General features: G+C 39.8%; 1 protein-coding gene across 2 annotated transcripts in view; it reads right to left on the reverse strand.

Annotated features, from left to right (window-relative positions):
• Positions 1-19395, reverse strand: part of necab2 (N-terminal EF-hand calcium binding protein 2) — a 151906-nt gene that overhangs the window by 4452 nt on the left and 128059 nt on the right. For both annotated transcript variants that reach the window (XM_076886816.1, XM_014410961.3), the window contains 3 exons: positions 7887-7999; positions 2623-2700; positions 1801-1892 (listed from right to left, as the gene is read on the reverse strand). In XM_076886816.1, coding sequence (XP_076742931.1) covers positions 1801-1892; positions 2623-2700; positions 7887-7999 — 283 coding nt within the window. The remainder of the gene's footprint in view (positions 1-1800; positions 1893-2622; positions 2701-7886; positions 8000-19395) is intronic.

Below are 19395 nucleotides of genomic sequence, written 5' to 3' on the forward strand. Positions count from 1 at the left end.
GACAAAAAAGTGATTACTAGACAATAAAACAGGCAGTCAGCCAAGTATCAGCTGGGTCACTGACAGTCTGCGACTCGGCGCAGGGATGCCTGCCAGCATCAGTTGTTTTGGATGAAGCAGATTCCAAAGCCAGGTTTCTGTAGATAATGCCTATAAATTTTACATAACACATCCAGGGTTGTTGAACAAACTAATCACTTTCTCAGCATTATATAGAACACTTGCTCTGCAACTGTGTACTATTGCATCACACCTTTATAGTAATATTAGCACATATTGTGTTATCTCAGTATCACCTGCACTACTGATAATTCTACTACTAGGGTAAGTCAGCAACTGCTCAGGAACCCCAAGAAACAGATTTTGGATCCAAGTTGATCAGAAAGAATCTGATGTAAATGTTCATGAAAATTTAAAGGAGTAACTAGTTCGATGAAAATTGGTAGTGTATTTTTTTTTAATGCACCACAACTAACAACCATGCAGAAATAACATTCTGTATATGAATTATATTAAACTGTATTTAGACATAACCTCCGACTATGACATGACCTTCTGTGAACTTAAATCAGTATATTTCTCTGATGTTCTAGACATACAAGACAAAATGAGGATTCATCAATAATCATAATGGCAGATTTAGATTTATTTATTAATCTTGTAATGATACCAAAAAATATTTTGATGTTCCCACTGTTTGTCTTTAAGTCATCCTCCGTTCTCTGTGGTAGGAAGGTTGTTCCTGAACTTTTTTTTCGGTCTCTTTATGTAAACTGACTTTATACTGTTGAGGTCAGAGCTCAGTGGGGGCCATACCATCTGCTGTAGTACTTTAATGTCTCTGCCTTTATGTTTGGAGTCATTATCATGCTGCAGAATTATTTTGAGACCAAGTGGAAGAATGTGGGGTTCCTAAAACTGCATATTTCTGTGTGCCCAATGTCGGCTGGCACATCAGACTGCGCACAGTCCATATACTGAGTTCACAGTTTGCATAGGTTTTTGTAACTTCAAAATAGGGAAGGTACATACTACAAGAAAAAGCTTTTGTGTTTCTGTGCATGGAGTGAAACTGTGGAACAGTTTGAATATGGAATTGAAGCAATGTCCAAACATAAAACAATTCAAAAAGAGTTATAAAGATCTTCTTGAACTATAAAGAAAGGGAAAATGTGTAATTTCATGAAACATTTCATGATGTGATATTATATAGTGTATATATCAGAAATCTGTTTGTTATTTCTATTGCAGATTATATCAGTAAGGAAGCTGACTAAATATTAACTGATAACTTATGGCGAAGGGGTGGGATTAAATAGGCGTGTACTTCTTCCCACTCCCTTTCGACATGTAACTGAATCAGAACAGAAGCAATATTGAAATGTATTAACTTTATTTTGTGTAGTATTTTTTTCTCTCTTATTTTCTTTGCTAAATGTACCTGTTTATTGTTTACATGATCGAAATAAATTGACAAACAAACATTACAGGCAACAAAGATTGACCTTTCTTACATGTAACTGTAATATTGTACAAGCAGGCTTGTAAGTATCTGAAAGGATTATTTATCACTGCAAAAGAGGAAAAACTTGGCAATTTTACTTCAAATGTGTAAAAATCAGAGAAAAAGGAAACTTTGTCTTGTCTTCTTTGTGTTCTCGAGAAAATATCACAAAGTATTTCAAATCCAGATATCGTTCTGGTCATTGGTCCCAATCCACAAATGGTTTGGAGGACATTTCAGCTGCAGCGTCACACTGCTTTTGTTTTATTCTCTAGTTGTACTGTTTTACCACTGACCTGGCACGGCTACAGAGGACACAGCCTCCGGCTGGCACAGTGTATCCACCTTCACATGCTGAAAGGCTTTGTTGGGAGCCGACTGGAGGTGCCTGGAATCAGAGGAGAGCATGCACACACTAAATGACACACAGCATTTCTGTATGCACACATCTGTCTTGACTTTGCATACAGCCTCTCAAAAGCACACATGGACTCTAATCACTTTGCACGGCCCTTAGCCTTTACTGTAAGATTTGAAATATTAATGGTGGGGAGATGCTGTGAGCAGTGGAGCAGAAACTTGGATCAGCAGGCAACTACATCAGCAGCCTCTTCTTGTGCCCAGAACCATTACTAAATCACAATGACCTGAAGCAACTTGAGTGATTCAGCAACTCTGGAGCACGTGAATGGCTGAACAATGTTAATTAAATGTTGGAGGATTTTTTTCAAACAGGCTCACGGCAGTAATAGAAGAAAAGTGAGAGCTCCTTTTATTGGGTGATCACCAATCAATTAGAACAGGGATAAGAAGGAACGGCGTGCTCAGCTCCAAAACACTTTCAGGGGACCAAGAGTGCTGACTCAAAGGCAATATCCTAAACAATATGAATGTCTGCGCTCAGTAATGACTTTTAATGCTTTCAAAGTGGATCAGCACGGGGAATGAATCACTTTGAGGCTGTTCTCCGTGTTTACAGATGCTTCATTCTGTCAGTTGCTTTGGATCAATGGTTGGAGCCTGGGGTCGGAAAATGAAAAGTTCTTAATACTGGCACATGTGACGGATAGAGCTCAGGATTAAGAATAAAATTGGAGCCAAAAACGATTAAAACTCACCTCTTCCACTCCTCCTCGCCATCCCAGAACTCATAGACGACAAAGGATAAACCATCTGGCAGACGCACTGCAGTCACACTGGAGCAGAGGCAGAGGAAAATGGGAATGAGAGGATGAAAGTGGACAGAAGGTGATATGGAAAGTGACGGGTGAGAGACGTTGGATTCATGATAGAGAACGGTGAAGCAGTGCACATTAAGGATACATTTGTAAAGGAGACAAAGCAGACACGAGATAACAGTTTATATTTCAGAAAATCGCATCTCGGACTTTATTGATGTCACTGCACTTAACACCAAGAATAGCAAATAAGATCTATCAGAGTGTGATCATCAATGCACAGAGGTTATTATGTGGGATGTTATGGAGACATTTTGGATGGTACACTTTGCTGTAATGAACTCGGGCTCCTCCGTATGTATTCCAAAGGAGGGTGAATGTGCACATGGGAACTTTGTCACACTTGGCTAACAGCGTAACTCAGTTTTCACAGCAAGCGCCGCATTTAAAGGCTTCAATGGTAAAAGTGGAACATGTTATGGACATGTCGACATGTTAATGTGTTTTTATATGCCTAACATTTGCCCATTTGACCAACAATATAACGTCCCAAATGGAATTAGGTTTAGAAACAAAAGCAGAAAACGACTCAAAGACTCGGTGCTGTTAATGCCAGCAATTTTCTTTGGTCCATTATATGCACTTGTGCCTCTTGGTAATTTTCTGGCTCTGAAATCAAGCAGCTGTTGACGTGTTTGAGCAGATCACTCTGTGCAGTGCAGTTTCTGCGTGAAATTACACTTGCACGTCTGCCTGCTCGGGCTTAGTCTCAGGACCGGCATGATTTTAATTTTACCTTTCAAGGATTCCAATTTTCATAGTGCGAGCTCAGAGCTTAGCAAAAACTAAAAAGATGATGCTGTTGTGATTCGCTGTGTGGCAGGCAGGAGAAAGAACCAAATGCAGGACTCGGTACACACAGGGATGAACTCAAAAAGGCAGCTTTAGTTTGCTTTAAAACACTAGAAGACGACAAAATAAAACCTAAACTGGAAAACCTGAAATTAAGACTAGGGAACAGGAAACTAGGAGTTACAAGGGAACACGGAGCACAGGAAAACCACACAGCTACGAGGGACAGCTCGACAACAAAACAGGGACGACAGAGGACTAAAATACACATCGGATAAATCAGGGAATGGGAGACAGCAGGGAAACAGCTGGGACTAATTGGGCAGACGAGGTGGGGAACACAGAGCAGGACTATCAAAATAAAACAGGAACCAAAACGTAAGAACTAGAAAACCTCAAGAGGCATAACCAGAATTAAACCAAACACAAGTTAGTATTAATCAAAACAAAAAACAGTGATCAGACTCAGGACCGTGACAGATACAGAAGTCAGTATACTGCTCAGTAGAATCTATATGCTCAAAGTAGTTGGATTATAACTCTGATTCCGAGCTACATCAATGACTTAAAGAAATAAGATAGTATTTTGGGTGATGTCAGCAGACAAAATTACTTCTCTTTTTTTGTAGTTATCATACATGACTGACTTTAAACTACTTTTATCAGATGCTTTACCTCAGGGGTCTCAAACTCGAGGGCCGGTGTCCTGCAAGTGTCCATGTGTCCCTGTTGCAACACACCTGAATAAAATTAGTAGGTCATTTGCAAGAGTATAGAACTTGACAGCATGCTGAAGTGGCAACCCCTAACCTTACTCAAGTAAATGTAAGTGTTTGGAAAAAATGTACTTCTAAAAGTACTTTTATTGCACCATGTTCATTCACTCAGCTGCTGTAACATAAATCAAATGGCTAAATTGCCACCTCAGCATGCAGTCAAGTTCTAATATTATTCAGGTTTATTGCAACAGGGACACATGGAAAAGTTGCAGGACACCAGCCCTCGAGGACTGGAGCTTGATATATATATATCTATATATATATATATATACACACACACACACACAAAATAAGGTGTATATATACACACTGTTTAGCAATGTGCTTTATGTCATTATCACCCTGGAAGAGTCCTCTTTTGCTAAACTTCTAAAGGCAGTCATATGGTCCGTTCATATTTTTTGCAATAGGAAATCTCTTATAAACATGATCTATTTTTTGTCTCATGCAGCCACTATATGATCACAGTCTCAGCTCCATCCTTCACTGTGGTGGCCCAGGCCAGATTCATGCCCAGCATGTGGGATTCCTTTCAGCCAAACACATTTATCTTAGTCATATCTAATCAAAGCTGGTGCTCCCAAGATTCTTGTTCTTTATCTGGAATTTTGTGCCAAAGACTGAGCAACTTTTTCCCCCTCTTTTTTTTTTCTTGGACACTTTCCATCGGAGTGGCATTAAGCAATGGTCTTTGCACCATCTGAGCTGCCTCAGTTACTCTGATCTCTATTGATAACCCCTGCGTAGGGCCCAAGCCTTTACCCATCTGTTTTTCAGAGACAGAGTGTACAAGTTGTTCATAAGGTGATTATTTTAAGAGAACACTCCATATGACTCTGATTAGTGGTAGTATGTTTTCTTTTTTACCTCAAAATAACCACGGCCATGGTTCCACTGACTTTTAGTTGATAAATAATCTTCTGTATATTCTTCCCATTCAAGCACAATTTTCAGACAATCACAATACCATCTCCCTTCTTCCAATATTTTCTGTAACCTAACCTGCTTTTATTGCCGGCTGTACATGCAGGCTACCAGCAGTGTGAAAAGACATTACTGTTATGTGTGTGTGTGTGTGTCTGCAGGTCTGCTCTAAACCTGTAGAGGGCACTGAGGGACAGGAGCTGCTGCCTGTTAAATCTTTATAGGGTGTCAGAAGAAATAACTTGAATTGTCTGAGCTCTGCTGGAGGATTTAATAGAATTTGTGCTTCTAATCACAACCAAACATCAAATGATAATGAGCAAGGACAGCAGAGACTAAATAAAGTTTATATATTACAGTTAGGCAACGATGAAATTAAAAACTGACAAAGGAGGGAAAAAGGCATTCAGTGGCACACCAGAGACAGAAAAAGACAGAAGTCTTTGCACAGATAATGTGCAAGCTTCCATCTGAAAACCTTGCTGCATTATTTATATTAAGATACCTACAATTACTGTGCTGCTCCCACATTTATTATAAAATAAAAAATATACCACAAAATGCAATCTGGCAATGACAACAAACCTACCTTACTGCTGCACCTGTTTTTCCTTTTAGCCATGTGTGCTTTTTATTGATTGCAATTAGGACTTGTCCTTCATGAGAAGGTGTGACTTAAGTAAGGTTTGTTCTGTCAGGTTGTTAAAGCTCCTACAGACTTTGAAGGACATGATGGGATAATAGCATAACTAATTCTTAGAATACAACAAAAGAATGCTACGATGTTCAGAGCAACAAGGCACAAGGACAAGATTTAACATATCCATCTTCAGGTGCTTTTACACAATTCCTTTGACTATTATGCATCACATTTTTTTACTATGTTTATCTTTTTTCAGCACAGAAACCTTCAGCAGTCTGTTAGTGTGTTTTGCAGATTTTTTTTCTTTCTTGCTCAAACTCGGTCAGGGTTACCCTCCCCAGTCGGCAAAGGCAGGCTGCAGAAAATAAAACCAACAGCATCAAACTGCCAAACCACTAGTCAAACTTCAAAATGCTGTTTATTATGAATGTCAAAGCCCTTAAAATACCAAAGAACCTTGTCTGTAGCTACATTAGTGAGTGAACAGACTTATTTGAAGGCATATTACCTAGTCAAATTGACATATCTTTTTAGTTTAATGATTACTGTGAGGGATATTCATTCCCTATAGTTCAAGAACTTGTCTGGAATTAGTCTGGTGTATGATATGTAGATGTGACAGGAACCTGATCAAACAGCAGTTTGGGTTTTAGAGGTGCATTTAACATCTTTTTTATGTCTGATCCTGGTGCAAAACATCTGGTGATAAGTTGGAAGTACATTAAACAATTGCAGTTATAAACAGCACTTCGGTTAGATGTAGGAATGGTTCTAGTAGAGAACTGGTTCCCAGTAACAATTCTTTGGAATTGTTAGTTTGCTTGCCTATCGATCCTGCTCATCAGTTCCACTTGCTCCTGCGCTACAATCAGATGAGCAGCTCTTAAAGCTGCTATGATCATTGACTTTATATATGGAGCAAATGGCAGTGTTGAATATCTGTGAGGGGATCACTCCTATTGAGAAAAAGAAGATGATTATCAACCAGCTTTGCACTCTCTCAACTCTCTCAGTTTAAGTTGGGAAATTAATTATAATATTAGTCTTGAATGACTCCCAGTATTATTGCTGCTAACAATAAGGATTCTCTGCTACATTTAGCTGTTAAGATTAACACCTCCTTCATCCATGCTGCAGCCCCGTTCAGTGCAGACTGCAGTAACTGGTAGCAGAAAATGTAATGCACCACAGTCAGAACCTTTAAGCTTTGCCAAGGACATATGCAGAACACTGCTATAAACTATGCATACTGTATATTAAGCCGGGATTGGAAAAATCGCAGTGGATATTACAGTCCGTTTCACAGCACCCCAAGGTTCAAAGAGATATGGACGGCAGGTCTGTATCAGTTACAGCACGGGTATATCAGACTTTATACAGGTACAATATTATAAACTGAGTACACATGAGCTGTGCAGCACAGTATTACTATGAACACCTGGGAGTTCAAAGCAATGATTTCATAAAGGCACTCTGTGAGAGCTGAACCTCTGGTGTATGACCTAGAACAGGGGTGTCAAACTCAAATACACAGTGGGCCAAAATTCAAAACTGGAACAAAGTCGTGGGCTAACATTAATATTTATTGAAAAAAAAAATCTTCCTCCAGATATAAGAATGAATCTTTTCTTATGGACTCAAACACGTTTTGCTGAAAAACTGAATATGGAACAAGCAAAGCTTAATACTAAACAATATATATATTAGCTGTATAATACCAGTAGGCCAGCTCTAATAGTAATTTGGCATGGCTTCGCGGGCCAAATGTTATTAGGCTGCGGGCCAAATTTGGCCCGCGGGCCAGAGTTTGACACCTATGACCTAGAACATTCAGAACCAGAGATACAATCAAAGATCAAAGGAGAGAATATTTGAGGGAGCACTTAAGTGTGAAAAACAGTGAGGTCCTGACACTGAAAATGGAACGCATTAAATATTTAAAATCATACTCGTTACAGTGCTCCTCTCCGCAGCACAGCACTTGTAAAAATATGAGTGAAACTTACTGAAAGCAGTCTCTCTGAGCGGAGACGTTCTTCAGGTACTGCTTCAGAGCCTCACAGAACTCACCAAGCTGCTTCTGGGAAACCACCATCTCCTGACGAATCAGCAGCAAAGACTGAAGGAAGAGCAACAGAGACGGCAGTGTCAGTTTTAATTTAACAGCTTACTGTTCTGTTTGTTGTCTGTCTGTTTCTTTATAGTGAAGCTGTATTAATATTTGTACTGTCTCTTTAAAAAGAACATGAAAGCACAGCTTAGGCTTACAAAGTTGCATCTGAACAAACCACAAGACTTCTGGAACAATGTTTTTTGGACAGACAAGACTAAAGTGGAGAGGTGTGGCCTAAAGAGCAGCGCCAAATTTGGCAAAACACAAACACAGCATCTCAATACAAACATTTCATGCCAACTGTTAGCACGGTGGTGGATCGGTGATGGTTTAGATTGCAGTCACGGAGTCGACCATGAACTCCTGTATACCACAGAATCCTAGAGTCAAATGTGAGGCTGTCTGTCGGCCAACTAAAGCTTGGCCAAAACTGGGCCGTGCAAGATCAAATCAAATCAAATCAAATCACTTTTATTGTCACATCACATGTGCAGGCACACTGGCACAGCACATGCGAGTGAAATTCTTATGTGCGAGCCCCACAAGCAACAGAGATGTGCAAACACAACAACACAAACGAGCAAAATACAAGAATGGCCAACCTGAAACTAATAAATATATGTACAATATATAATAGTGTATGCATTTCTGGATGTGTATACTAAATATTTTCCTACGTGTGTGTGTGTGTGTGTGTGTGTGTGTGTGTGTGTGTGTGTGTGTGTGTGTGTGTGTGTGTATACACATTTTTACAAATTAAATAGTAAAAAATAAATAAATAAATAATAATAATAATAATAATAATAAAATATATAAAATATACAGAGTTGAATATGTGCAGAACAAGTGGCATTTATATACAGTGTGGAGTGCATAATGTTGAAGAGGGCAATAACACCAAGCATAGCAGCAACGTTACACTAGAATGGCTGAAAAAGAAAATAATCAAGATGCTACAATGGCCCAGTCAAAGTTCTGAACTGAACCTGATTGAAATGCCTCAGTGGGACCTTGAGAGAGCCTGCAAATAGGGCTGGGCAAAACGATTATTTTCTTAATCGATGAATCTAGCGATTGATTTTTCGATGCATCGATGAATCTAACGATTAATTTTTCAATCCAATTATATTTTGATTTGATTCGATTACTGATTATTTCCCCATTATTTGACTTGTATAGACGGTTTGTCCGTTGCAGAAGCTGCTCCTGGATGCGTTTGAGGTCCTGGTGCATAGCTGTCATGCTTTTATGATAGGCCATTTCCACCTTACAAAGCTGGCAAACGACTGAGTCACTTCCTTTTCTGTTAAAATATCCCCATACTGTAGAACTGCGTATTCTAGTGATGGGTCGGTCGCGAACGAAATGGCTCTTAGAGCCGGGTCTTTGACGTGAACGACGCGAGCCGGCTCCTTATCGCGGGCCGTGTTTTTTTTTCCTTCTTCTTTCTCTCACCCTCTCTCTCACACTTTTTTTCCGCTTCACTCAGCATGCGAGCCTTGTGCTTTACGCTGGGAAGGGGGAGGGGGGGGGGGGGGGGGTGTAGTTACACTCAGTAGCACAGGAACAGAGCGGGAGGGAAAGACAGAGAAAGAGCCAGGGACAACAACGTCACATTAAAAAGGTATAGTAATCATCCACAACTATTTTCAGTTGCAGATGATAAAGGATTCAGAAAGTTTATTCATGCAGGACCATATGACAGAGAATATGCATCTTCTTTTTGTTTTCATATTATAATTCATATTTAATTGTGTTGTGGTTTGCAGTGTTTTGTGTTGTTTCACTTTAAATTTGTAAAAGGAAAAAGCTGAAAATTTAAATAGTTAAAAGTTGAAATGTGAATAGTTGATTTTTGTATTATATGATTTATTTATTACATTTTATGTGGAGTAAATAAAAGTATATTTAAGGTGGCCCCTACAGACGAAGCACGTTTGTGTATAAATACACAAACAATACACATATGCTTTCATGCTTTCAATTGTGTAATTTAGGTGATCTAGGTAGCTCTGTTTTGGAAGTTCAGTTCATGCTAGAAATGTGTTTTGGAGTTTGTACGTGTTTTGTCTCTAGGGGCCACCGCATATATTTATATATAAACATACAGTGGGGCAAAAAAGTATTTAGTCAGCCACCGATTGTGCAAGTTCCCCCACTTAAAATGATGACAGAGTTCAGTAATTTGCACCAGAGGTACACTTCAACTGTGAGAGACAGAATGTGAAAAAAAAATCCATGAATCCACATGGTAGGATTTGTAAAGAATTTATTCGTAAATCAGGGTGGAAAATAAGTATTTGGTCAATAACAAAAATACAACTCAATACTTTGTAACATAACCTTTGTTGGCAATAACAGAGGTCAAACGTTTACTATAGGTCTTTACCAGGTTTGCACACACAGTAGCTGGTATTTTGGCCCATTCCTCCATGCAGATCTTCTCGAGAGCAGTGATGTTTTGGGGCTGTCGCCGAGCAACACGGACTTTCAACTCCCGCCACAGATTTTCTATGGGGTTGAGGTCTGGAGACTGGCTAGGCCACTCCAGGACTTTCAAATGCTTCTTACGGAGCCACTCCTTTGTTGCCCAGGCGGTGTGTTTTGGATCATTGTCATGTTGGAAGACCCAGCCTCGTTTCATCTTCAAAGTTCTCACTGATGGAAGGAGGTTTTGGCTCAAAATCTCACGATACATGACCCCATTCATTCTGTCCTTAACACGGATCAGTCGTCCTGTCCCCTTGGCAGAAAAACAGCCCCATAGCATGATGTTTCCACCCCCATGCTTCACAGTAGGTATGGTGTTCTTGGGATGCAACTCAGTATTCTTCTTCCTCCAAACACGACGAGTTGAGTTTATACCAAAAAGTTCTACTTTGGTTTCATCTGACCACATGACATTCTCCCAATCCTCTGCTGTATCATCCATGTGCTCTCTGGCAAACTTCAGACGGGCCTGGACATGCACTGGCTTCAGCAGCGGAACACGTCTGGCACTGCGGGATTTGATTCCCTGCCGTTGTAGTGTGTTACTGATGGTGACCTTTGTTACTTTGGTCTCAGCTCTCTGCAGGTCATTCACCAGGTCCCCCCGTGTGGTTCTGGGATCTTTGCTCACCGTTCTCATGATCATTTTGACCCCACGGGATGAGATCTTGCGTGGAGCCCCAGATCGAGGGAGATTATCAGTGGTCTTGTATGTCTTCCATTTTCTGATGATTGCTCCCACAGTTGATTTTTTCACACCAAGCTGCTTGCCTATTGTAGATTCACTCTTCCCAGTCTGGTGCAGGTCTACAATACTTTTCCTGGTGTCCTTCGAAAGCTCTTTGGTCTTGGCCATGGCGGAGTTTGGAGTCTGACTGTTTGAGGCTGTGGACAGGTGTCTTTTATACAGATGATGAGTTCAAACAGGCGCCATCCATACAGGTAACGAGTGGGGGACAGAAAAGCTTCTTACAGAAGACGTTACAGGTCTGTGAGAGCCAGAGATTTTCCTTGTTTGAGGTGACCAAATACTTATTTTCCACCCTAATTTACAAATAAATTCTTTACAAATCCTACCATGTGAATTCATGGATTTTTTTTTCACATTCTGTCTCTCACAGTTGAAGTGTACCTCTGGTGCAAATTACTGACCTCTGTCATCATTTTAGGTGGGGGAACTTGCACAATCGGTAGCTGACTAAATACTTTTTTGCCCCACTGTATGTGGAGTAAATAAAAGTATATTTACGGTGGCCCCTACAGACGAAGCGCGTACAAACTCCGAAGCACGTACAAACGACAACAGAAGTGCTCCAGGATGCTAGGGGCAGTGTTGAGCTTTTGTTACCTAGTGGCTACACAAGCCAGCAAGTACCAACGACCGGATTTGGTGTGTGGTAATAACAGGTAAATGAACTTTTTTTAATTTTTATTATTTGACTATATATTAATGCTTGTGTATAAATACACAAACAATACACATATGCTTTCATGCTTTCAATTGTGTAATTTAGGTGATCTAGGTAGCTCTGTTTTGGAAGTTCAGTTCATGCTAGAAATGTGTTTTGGAGTTTGTACGTGTTTTGTCTCTAGGGGCCACCGCATATATTTATATATAAACATACAGTGGGGCAAAAAAGTATTTAGTCAGCCACCGATTGTGCAAGTTCCCCCACTTAAAATGATGACAGAGGTCAGTAATTTGCACCAGAGGTACACTTCAACTGTGAGAGACAGAATGTGAAAAAAAAATCCATGAATCCACATGGTAGGATTTGTAAAGAATTTATTCGTAAATCAGGGTGGAAAATAAGTATTTGGTCAATAACAAAAATACAACTCAATACTTTGTAACATAACCTTTGTTGGCAATAACAGAGGTCAAACGTTTACTATAGGTCTTTACCAGGTTTGCACACACAGTAGCTGGTATTTTGGCCCATTCCTCCATGCAGATCTTCTCGAGAGCAGTGATGTTTTGGGGCTGTCGCCGAGCAACACGGACTTTCAACTCCCGCCACAGATTTTCTATGGGGTTGAGGTCTGGAGACTGGCTAGGCCACTCCAGGACTTTCAAATGCTTCTTACGGAGCCACTCCTTTGTTGCCCAGGCGGTGTGTTTTGGATCATTGTCATGTTGGAAGACCCAGCCTCGTTTCATCTTCAAAGTTCTCACTGATGGAAGGAGGTTTTGGCTCAAAATCTCACGATACATGACCCCATTCATTCTGTCCTTAACACGGATCAGTCGTCCTGTCCCCTTGGCAGAAAAACAGCCCCGTAGCATGATGTTTCCACCCCCATGCTTCACAGTAGGTATGGTGTTCTTGGGATGCAACTCAGTATTCTTCTTCCTCCAAACACGACGAGTTGAGTTTATACCAAAAAGTTCTACTTTGGTTTCATCTGACCACATGACATTCTCCCAATCCTCTGCTGTATCATCCATGTGCTCTCTGGCAAACTTCAGACGGGCCTGGACATGCACTGGCTTCAGCAGCGGAACACGTCTGGCACTGCGGGATTTGATTCCCTGCCGTTGTAGTGTGTTACTGATGGTGACCTTTGTTACTTTGGTCTCAGCTCTCTGCAGGTCATTCACCAGGTCCCCCCGTGTGGTTCTGGGATCTTTGCTCACCGTTCTCATGATCATTTTGACCCCACGGGATGAGATCTTGCGTGGAGCCCCAGATCGAGGGAGATTATCAGTGGTCTTGTATGTCTTCCATTTTCTGATGATTGCTCCCACAGTTGATTTTTTCACACCAAGCTGCTTGCCTATTGTAGATTCACTCTTCCCAGTCTGGTGCAGGTCTACAATACTTTTCCTGGTGTCCTTCGAAAGCTCTTTGGTCTTGGCCATGGCGGAGTTTGGAGTCTGACTGTTTGAGGCTGTGGACAGGTGTCTTTTATACAGATGATGAGTTCAAACAGGCGCCATCCATACAGGTAACGAGTGGGGGACAGAAAAGCTTCTTACAGAAGACGTTACAGGTCTGTGAGAGCCAGAGATTTTCCTTGTTTGAGGTGACCAAATACTTATTTTCCACCCTAATTTACAAATAAATTCTTTACAAATCCTACCATGTGAATTCATGGATTTTTTTTTCACATTCTGTCTCTCACAGTTGAAGTGTACCTCTGGTGCAAATTACTGACCTCTGTCATCATTTTAGGTGGGGGAACTTGCACAATCGGTAGCTGACTAAATACTTTTTTGCCCCACTGTATGTGGAGTAAATAAAAGTATATTTACGGTGGCCCCTACAGACGAAGCGCGTACAAACTCCGAAGCACGTACAAACGACAACAGAAGTGCTCCAGGATGCTAGGGGCAGTGTTGAGCTTTTGTTACCTAGTGGCTACACAAGCCAGCAAGTACCAACGACCGGATTTGGTGTGTGGTAATAACAGGTAAATGAACTTTTTTTAATTTTTATTATTTGACTATATATTAATGCTTGTGTATAAATACACAAACAATACACATATGCTTTCATGCTTTCAATTGTGTAATTTAGGTGATCTAGGTAGCTCTGTTTTGGAAGTTCAGTTCATGCTAGAAATGTGTTTTGGAGTTTGTACGTGTTTTGTCTCTAGGGGCCACCGCATATATTTATATATAAACATATATAAATAAAACCACTTTTTTACATTAGTAATTCCTTTTGTACATAATTTTATATCATTGTTAATAACAAATTAATTAAAGCAACAAAACAACCTGAAGAGCCGGTTCGGAGCCGAAAGAGCTGGCTCTTTTTAGTGAGCTGAGCCGAAAGATCCGGTTCCCTAAAAAGAGCCGGAAATCCCATCACTAGCGTATTCGGGTACAGTGATTTAAGTCAACTGCGGCTGCCTCACTCATGTTGCCACTACTCACTGCCACCATGTCTGTTTTGAAAGTGACGACGCATCGATGCACATTTTTTTACGTCGACGTATTTTACGTGTCGACGTAATCGTTTATGTTGACGGAACTAATTTCACCCAGTGAGAGCCAGTAACAGCGGATGTATTAGGACCATTGTGGCTAACATCTCTCGAGCAATGTGCACGGCAGGACATGAGAAACTTTAATATCTGAATGCTGTGGAAAACAAACAATTACGTTAACACTAAAAGAAAGGCGCATTAGCACGCTACTTAGTAGCCTCTGTAGAATAGAATAGAATAGAATAGAATAGACTAGAATAGAATAGAATAGCCTTTATTGTCATTGTACAGAGTACAACGAAATTGGAGTGCCACTCCCTTGGTGCAAGTTTCAATAATAAATATAAATGTAAAATATAAAAAGTACAAAAAAACAATCGTAAGTACTCAAACAATAGTATGTACAATATATACAGGATAGCAGCATTAATATAATGACAGTATGAATAGCAGCATAATATAATATAATGACAGTCATAGGCTAGCATCCAAAGTAGGTTAATCTCTATAGACTGACATGTAAAAATGCCCAACTTCAGCTTTTAAATGATCATGTTTATAGCCTGGCTCTCTCTCAAAAACTGTGGTTTTTCATTTCATCTTTTATAAGGGAAGCAAAGTTGTTAAATTATGTGTGGGGCTGGGACAGATGTAGCTGACAACCGTGTGAAAGGCCTCGCGTCTGCTAAAAAAACACTAAAGAAAAAACAACATGGCTGCAGTCAGAATGTATAAAAATGGTATAAAAATGACCAGAAATCAATGGATGATGTCACAGTGAGAATCATCCTTTATACACAGTTTTTGAGATTTTTCTTTGCCTGCACCAACATGTCAGCGGGCTATGTGGTAGTTAGTTTTAACAGGCATTTTCTTGACATAGATATTTGTGACCGTGCTATAGATGCTAGTTTTAGACAAGCTAATTTCATGTGATTAGGATAGCAGCTGTAGTTACCAGGAGATTTATAAGACACATCTAATTTTTTATTCATCACTTGTTAAATTATTATCCATTTACTAGAGCTACGAGCAATTTCTCTGATACTAAATTGAAATGTGAGGGAATGATGCAGTGCCTTTCTAAAGTCCCCGTCTCCTGCGGGTAAAAGCATAGACGTTCATAATTTCACACAGCCTACAGAAATTTTGTGATGGGGGGACTTCCTGGGGACTCTGGGAAATGATGAACAATTAGAGGCTGAATGATTATTAGCCGTTATTGGTATGAATCCCATTTCTAACAAGAACCAAAGAACTGTGTCTTCTTTTGTTTTAATCAGATGAGATTAGCTGCAGATGTCTTCAGCTTTTTAATATGCCAGCATTACTGTAGCTCACTACAGTAAAATGAAAAATTAATCCACTGTGACCTAGATAATTCCAGAAGTGTCTCACTGACACAATATGCCTTCACATGCTCGCATATATGCAAATGCACACACTTGCGCCCCCCTCGCGCATCATCTGTCACACCTCTACATCTCTCACTAACACACTCATGATCTTATTTCAATATTATTTAAGGTATAACAATTATGTAATATTTGAAGAGTAAGGAAAAGTCCCATAAAACTGCACCAGGATTTATTTCCTGTTATAAATCTTTAATTAGTTGAATGTGCACATTTCAAGTTATTACATGGAAATAATACAATTAAAGAAAATAAGGTTAACACTTTAAAAGTATCCAGAAACAACAGTGCTATAAAATAGGCCAAAACCTTTAAGGAATCAATAAACAGAGCTAATGAAAAACATTACAAATTAAAATGTAGCATTGACAAATGAGAGACAAGTATTTGCTCTGCAGTGTTGGACAGTTAAACCTTGAGCTTGAAAAGGAAGCCTTTTAACAGGGTTTAGATGTCAGATCTGAGAAGTCTAATACAAGACTGACGAAAGAGCTGAAATGTATAATGGAGCTAACCTTCAGAGGGGTTAAGTGATCAATAAAATAAAAACACTGAATTCTGTATGAAATCAAATCTGCCCAATTTGATGCAACAGAGAAGAAACAGGTTTGACATGGCAAACATGTAACAGCAAAACATCCCATCAGCTGTTTCTGCAGTTATGTCTGCCCACGTGACGACACAGAATCAGACCTCATCGTCAGCCTGCTATAGAAAACCACGTTTTAAACACGTTTTTAACTGTTAACTATTAATTTTAGAAAGTTTGGCATTTTTGTTTTCATTTTAGTTTAAAGTCACGGTATGCTGCTTTTCTTCATTTAGATCAAGAAAGCAATGAAAGCGTACAATACCAACTTCTCAAATGTATTTATTTACAAAAGCTAGGATTTTAGGAAAGCTCAGTAATGTCAGCATAACATTGAGCCTAGTGGGACTCCACATGAAGAACCAAGTTAAACACTTTGACATCTCTTCCAACACACAAAACAGAAATAGATTCAAGATGCAGGTGACATCATTCTCTTCTACCTTAGGACTATTTTATTTTTATGCTTAGACCACTTTTACCTCACCTAACCCTTTTCTTCCAGCAAACAGCAGAACACCTGCAGTTCTTTTATCAAGCATGCAATCTAGTCCTTCTGTCTGTGCTCCTTTTCTATTGTCCTCATTCTGGGTGCTTGAGAATACAAATGTGATCCCATTCTACAATATTTCAGAAGGCTTTCAGCCCTTTACCCTGAAACAAGACATCCTAATTGTTTTATGGACGTGTTGCTGCTGTTAACAGGATATTAAATATCTGATCGATCAACTGATTAGCAACTGGAAATAACTTGCTATCCAAACATCTTAATAAGAGAGCTCTCCATTTAGCAGATATTAGCCACAGCTCTTGCAGCTTGTACTAGTGGAGGCTCTCATTTCATTCATCTCATCTGCATTTGTGCGTTAGTGTGCATCTGCTGATTGTTTTATTGGCATGTTATCACTTTACAACACAGTTTATCTTCTGCAATTAGCTTAAATTGCAATCAAGAGGCAGTGTCAGTGCTGCAACACTGAGGTGCATGAATGAAAACCTGGATGTTGCTCAGTAAAGACGTGTTGTACTTACGTGATTTACAAGGCAATGATTGCATGGGCACGCCAGATTGAGAACCCACAGCAGTGATAAAACTTGACAGAATTATAAAGCCTACTACAGCCCGCCTAAAAACATCAACACACACACAAACACGCACAGACGTCCTACCAACTCAATTAGAAACACTACATTGCCCAGCAGCTTCTGTTAATCTAATCACTACCACTCCATTAACCATCCAGCTTCCCTTACCGAATCACTATGATTACATCTGCTCCCTGCTGACTCTGTGGCCCTGCAGAGGTGATAAATCAGGAGACCCTAACTCTGCAGCGCTGTTTTCTCTGTCGCGCTAACCTCTGTGGTAACGGTCAGTATCAAAGCTGTATCCATGTCAGTAAGAGCGCAGGTGAACCTAAGACTCAGACCAGTTTGCTGAAAAACAAGATATAGGTTTAAAAAAAGACTGCAAAGTGATTATACAGTAATAATCTAAGAAAAACCCGAATAATCCTTATAATCCTAATAATGCCTTCTCATTTCTCCAAACTGGATATAATGGAATTAGGTTAATCATCCACACATCAGATTAGACCTAATCAGTTTTATTTTGAAAATTCACAAAACAATATATGCTTTATGTGGTACATTTCTTTTTTGGCTTCATGTTTATGAGCTTTTATCTTTAGCTTGATAAAGCAAACTTAAGGACAATGTTGCTAGTCAGTCTGTTCAAGTCCATCATAAATCTTCTGTGTTTTGAGTCTGTACAGCTTACAGAAAGTGGAAATATCCATCACTGCTACTGTCATAATTATTGATATACTGAGCGTTCATGACTACTTAGCGTGTTTGATTGTTTACAGGAGCCTGACTGACAGAAAGCCCTTCCCTGGGAACATGCACATGTTGGAAATGACAAACCATTTGAAATTAATTGTAACTATTTGTAACTGTCTAGAGCTTCAGGCTGTACCTCCCAGTCTGTCTCAGATGGATCTGTAGTTGTCATGAAAATGCACCTGAATGTGTGCAAACATGTCGCATCAGCAAAATCATCTACAGTAAAATGAAACTATAGACAGTGAAATCCAATCCTGCAGTGTTTGTGAGTGTGTGTGTGTGCTTACAGGACACTCTTTACTCTATGAGTCTGCTTGATTGGACAAGTGGCTGACTACCACAGTGTCATAAAGACATGTGGAGCCTAGTTCACAGGCTTGTAAAAATGTTATTGATTTCTGTATTTTCCTGTTCCTGTCTCCAGCTCTGCAGCGACTCAAAAGCCGTGGTTAAATGTCAGACAACAACAGCTCTGTATCAGAAATGTTTCCAGAATTTTAGGCACAGCTGGGAAGCAAGGACCTTTCGGGCATGGGGGTGGGGCATTAAAAATGAGAAGATTCAAACCATACCACTTTTAAAATGGTTTGAAAATTCAGAAATGCTTCCCCAGTCCAAATTTGTCAAACACACCAATTCATTCGTTTCCCACAGTGCAAACAGTGAAAGCTTGGAAACATTTTAAGACCAGAGTTTGTGCAGATGGAGCTGTCTGTGTCTATATTTGGACCCTTCCTTTATGTTTTACAGTGTTTCCATGTCTTCACAGAGCTGTGTACCAGAAAAACTTGACAATGAGAATGTCTAAGAGAGACAATCCAGAACCAAACTCTAATTCCATAGAAAACTGGGTCATCTCTGTGTCTTTGCTTACAACTACTCCAGCAAGCCAGAGCATTTAAATGGTCCAATAGTAACAGGGGAAACCGAATCCACTTTATATTATCATTTACACGAGTTTCTTGTTATATGCACATTTTAAAATCCAGATAAACTCAGAGTGTAATTTCTGAAAAGCGTCCCGTGGTGCTTTTTCCTTGCATGCATGACAGGATTTAGAGAACGAAATGTTCTGCAACAGCTGAACATATTGCAGCTCAATCAGACAACTCACATTTGTGGCTGAC

The sequence above is a fragment of the Maylandia zebra genome, linkage group LG7, assembly GCF_041146795.1.
Source record: "Maylandia zebra isolate NMK-2024a linkage group LG7, Mzebra_GT3a, whole genome shotgun sequence".
Taxonomy (NCBI): domain Eukaryota; kingdom Metazoa; phylum Chordata; class Actinopteri; order Cichliformes; family Cichlidae; genus Maylandia; species Maylandia zebra.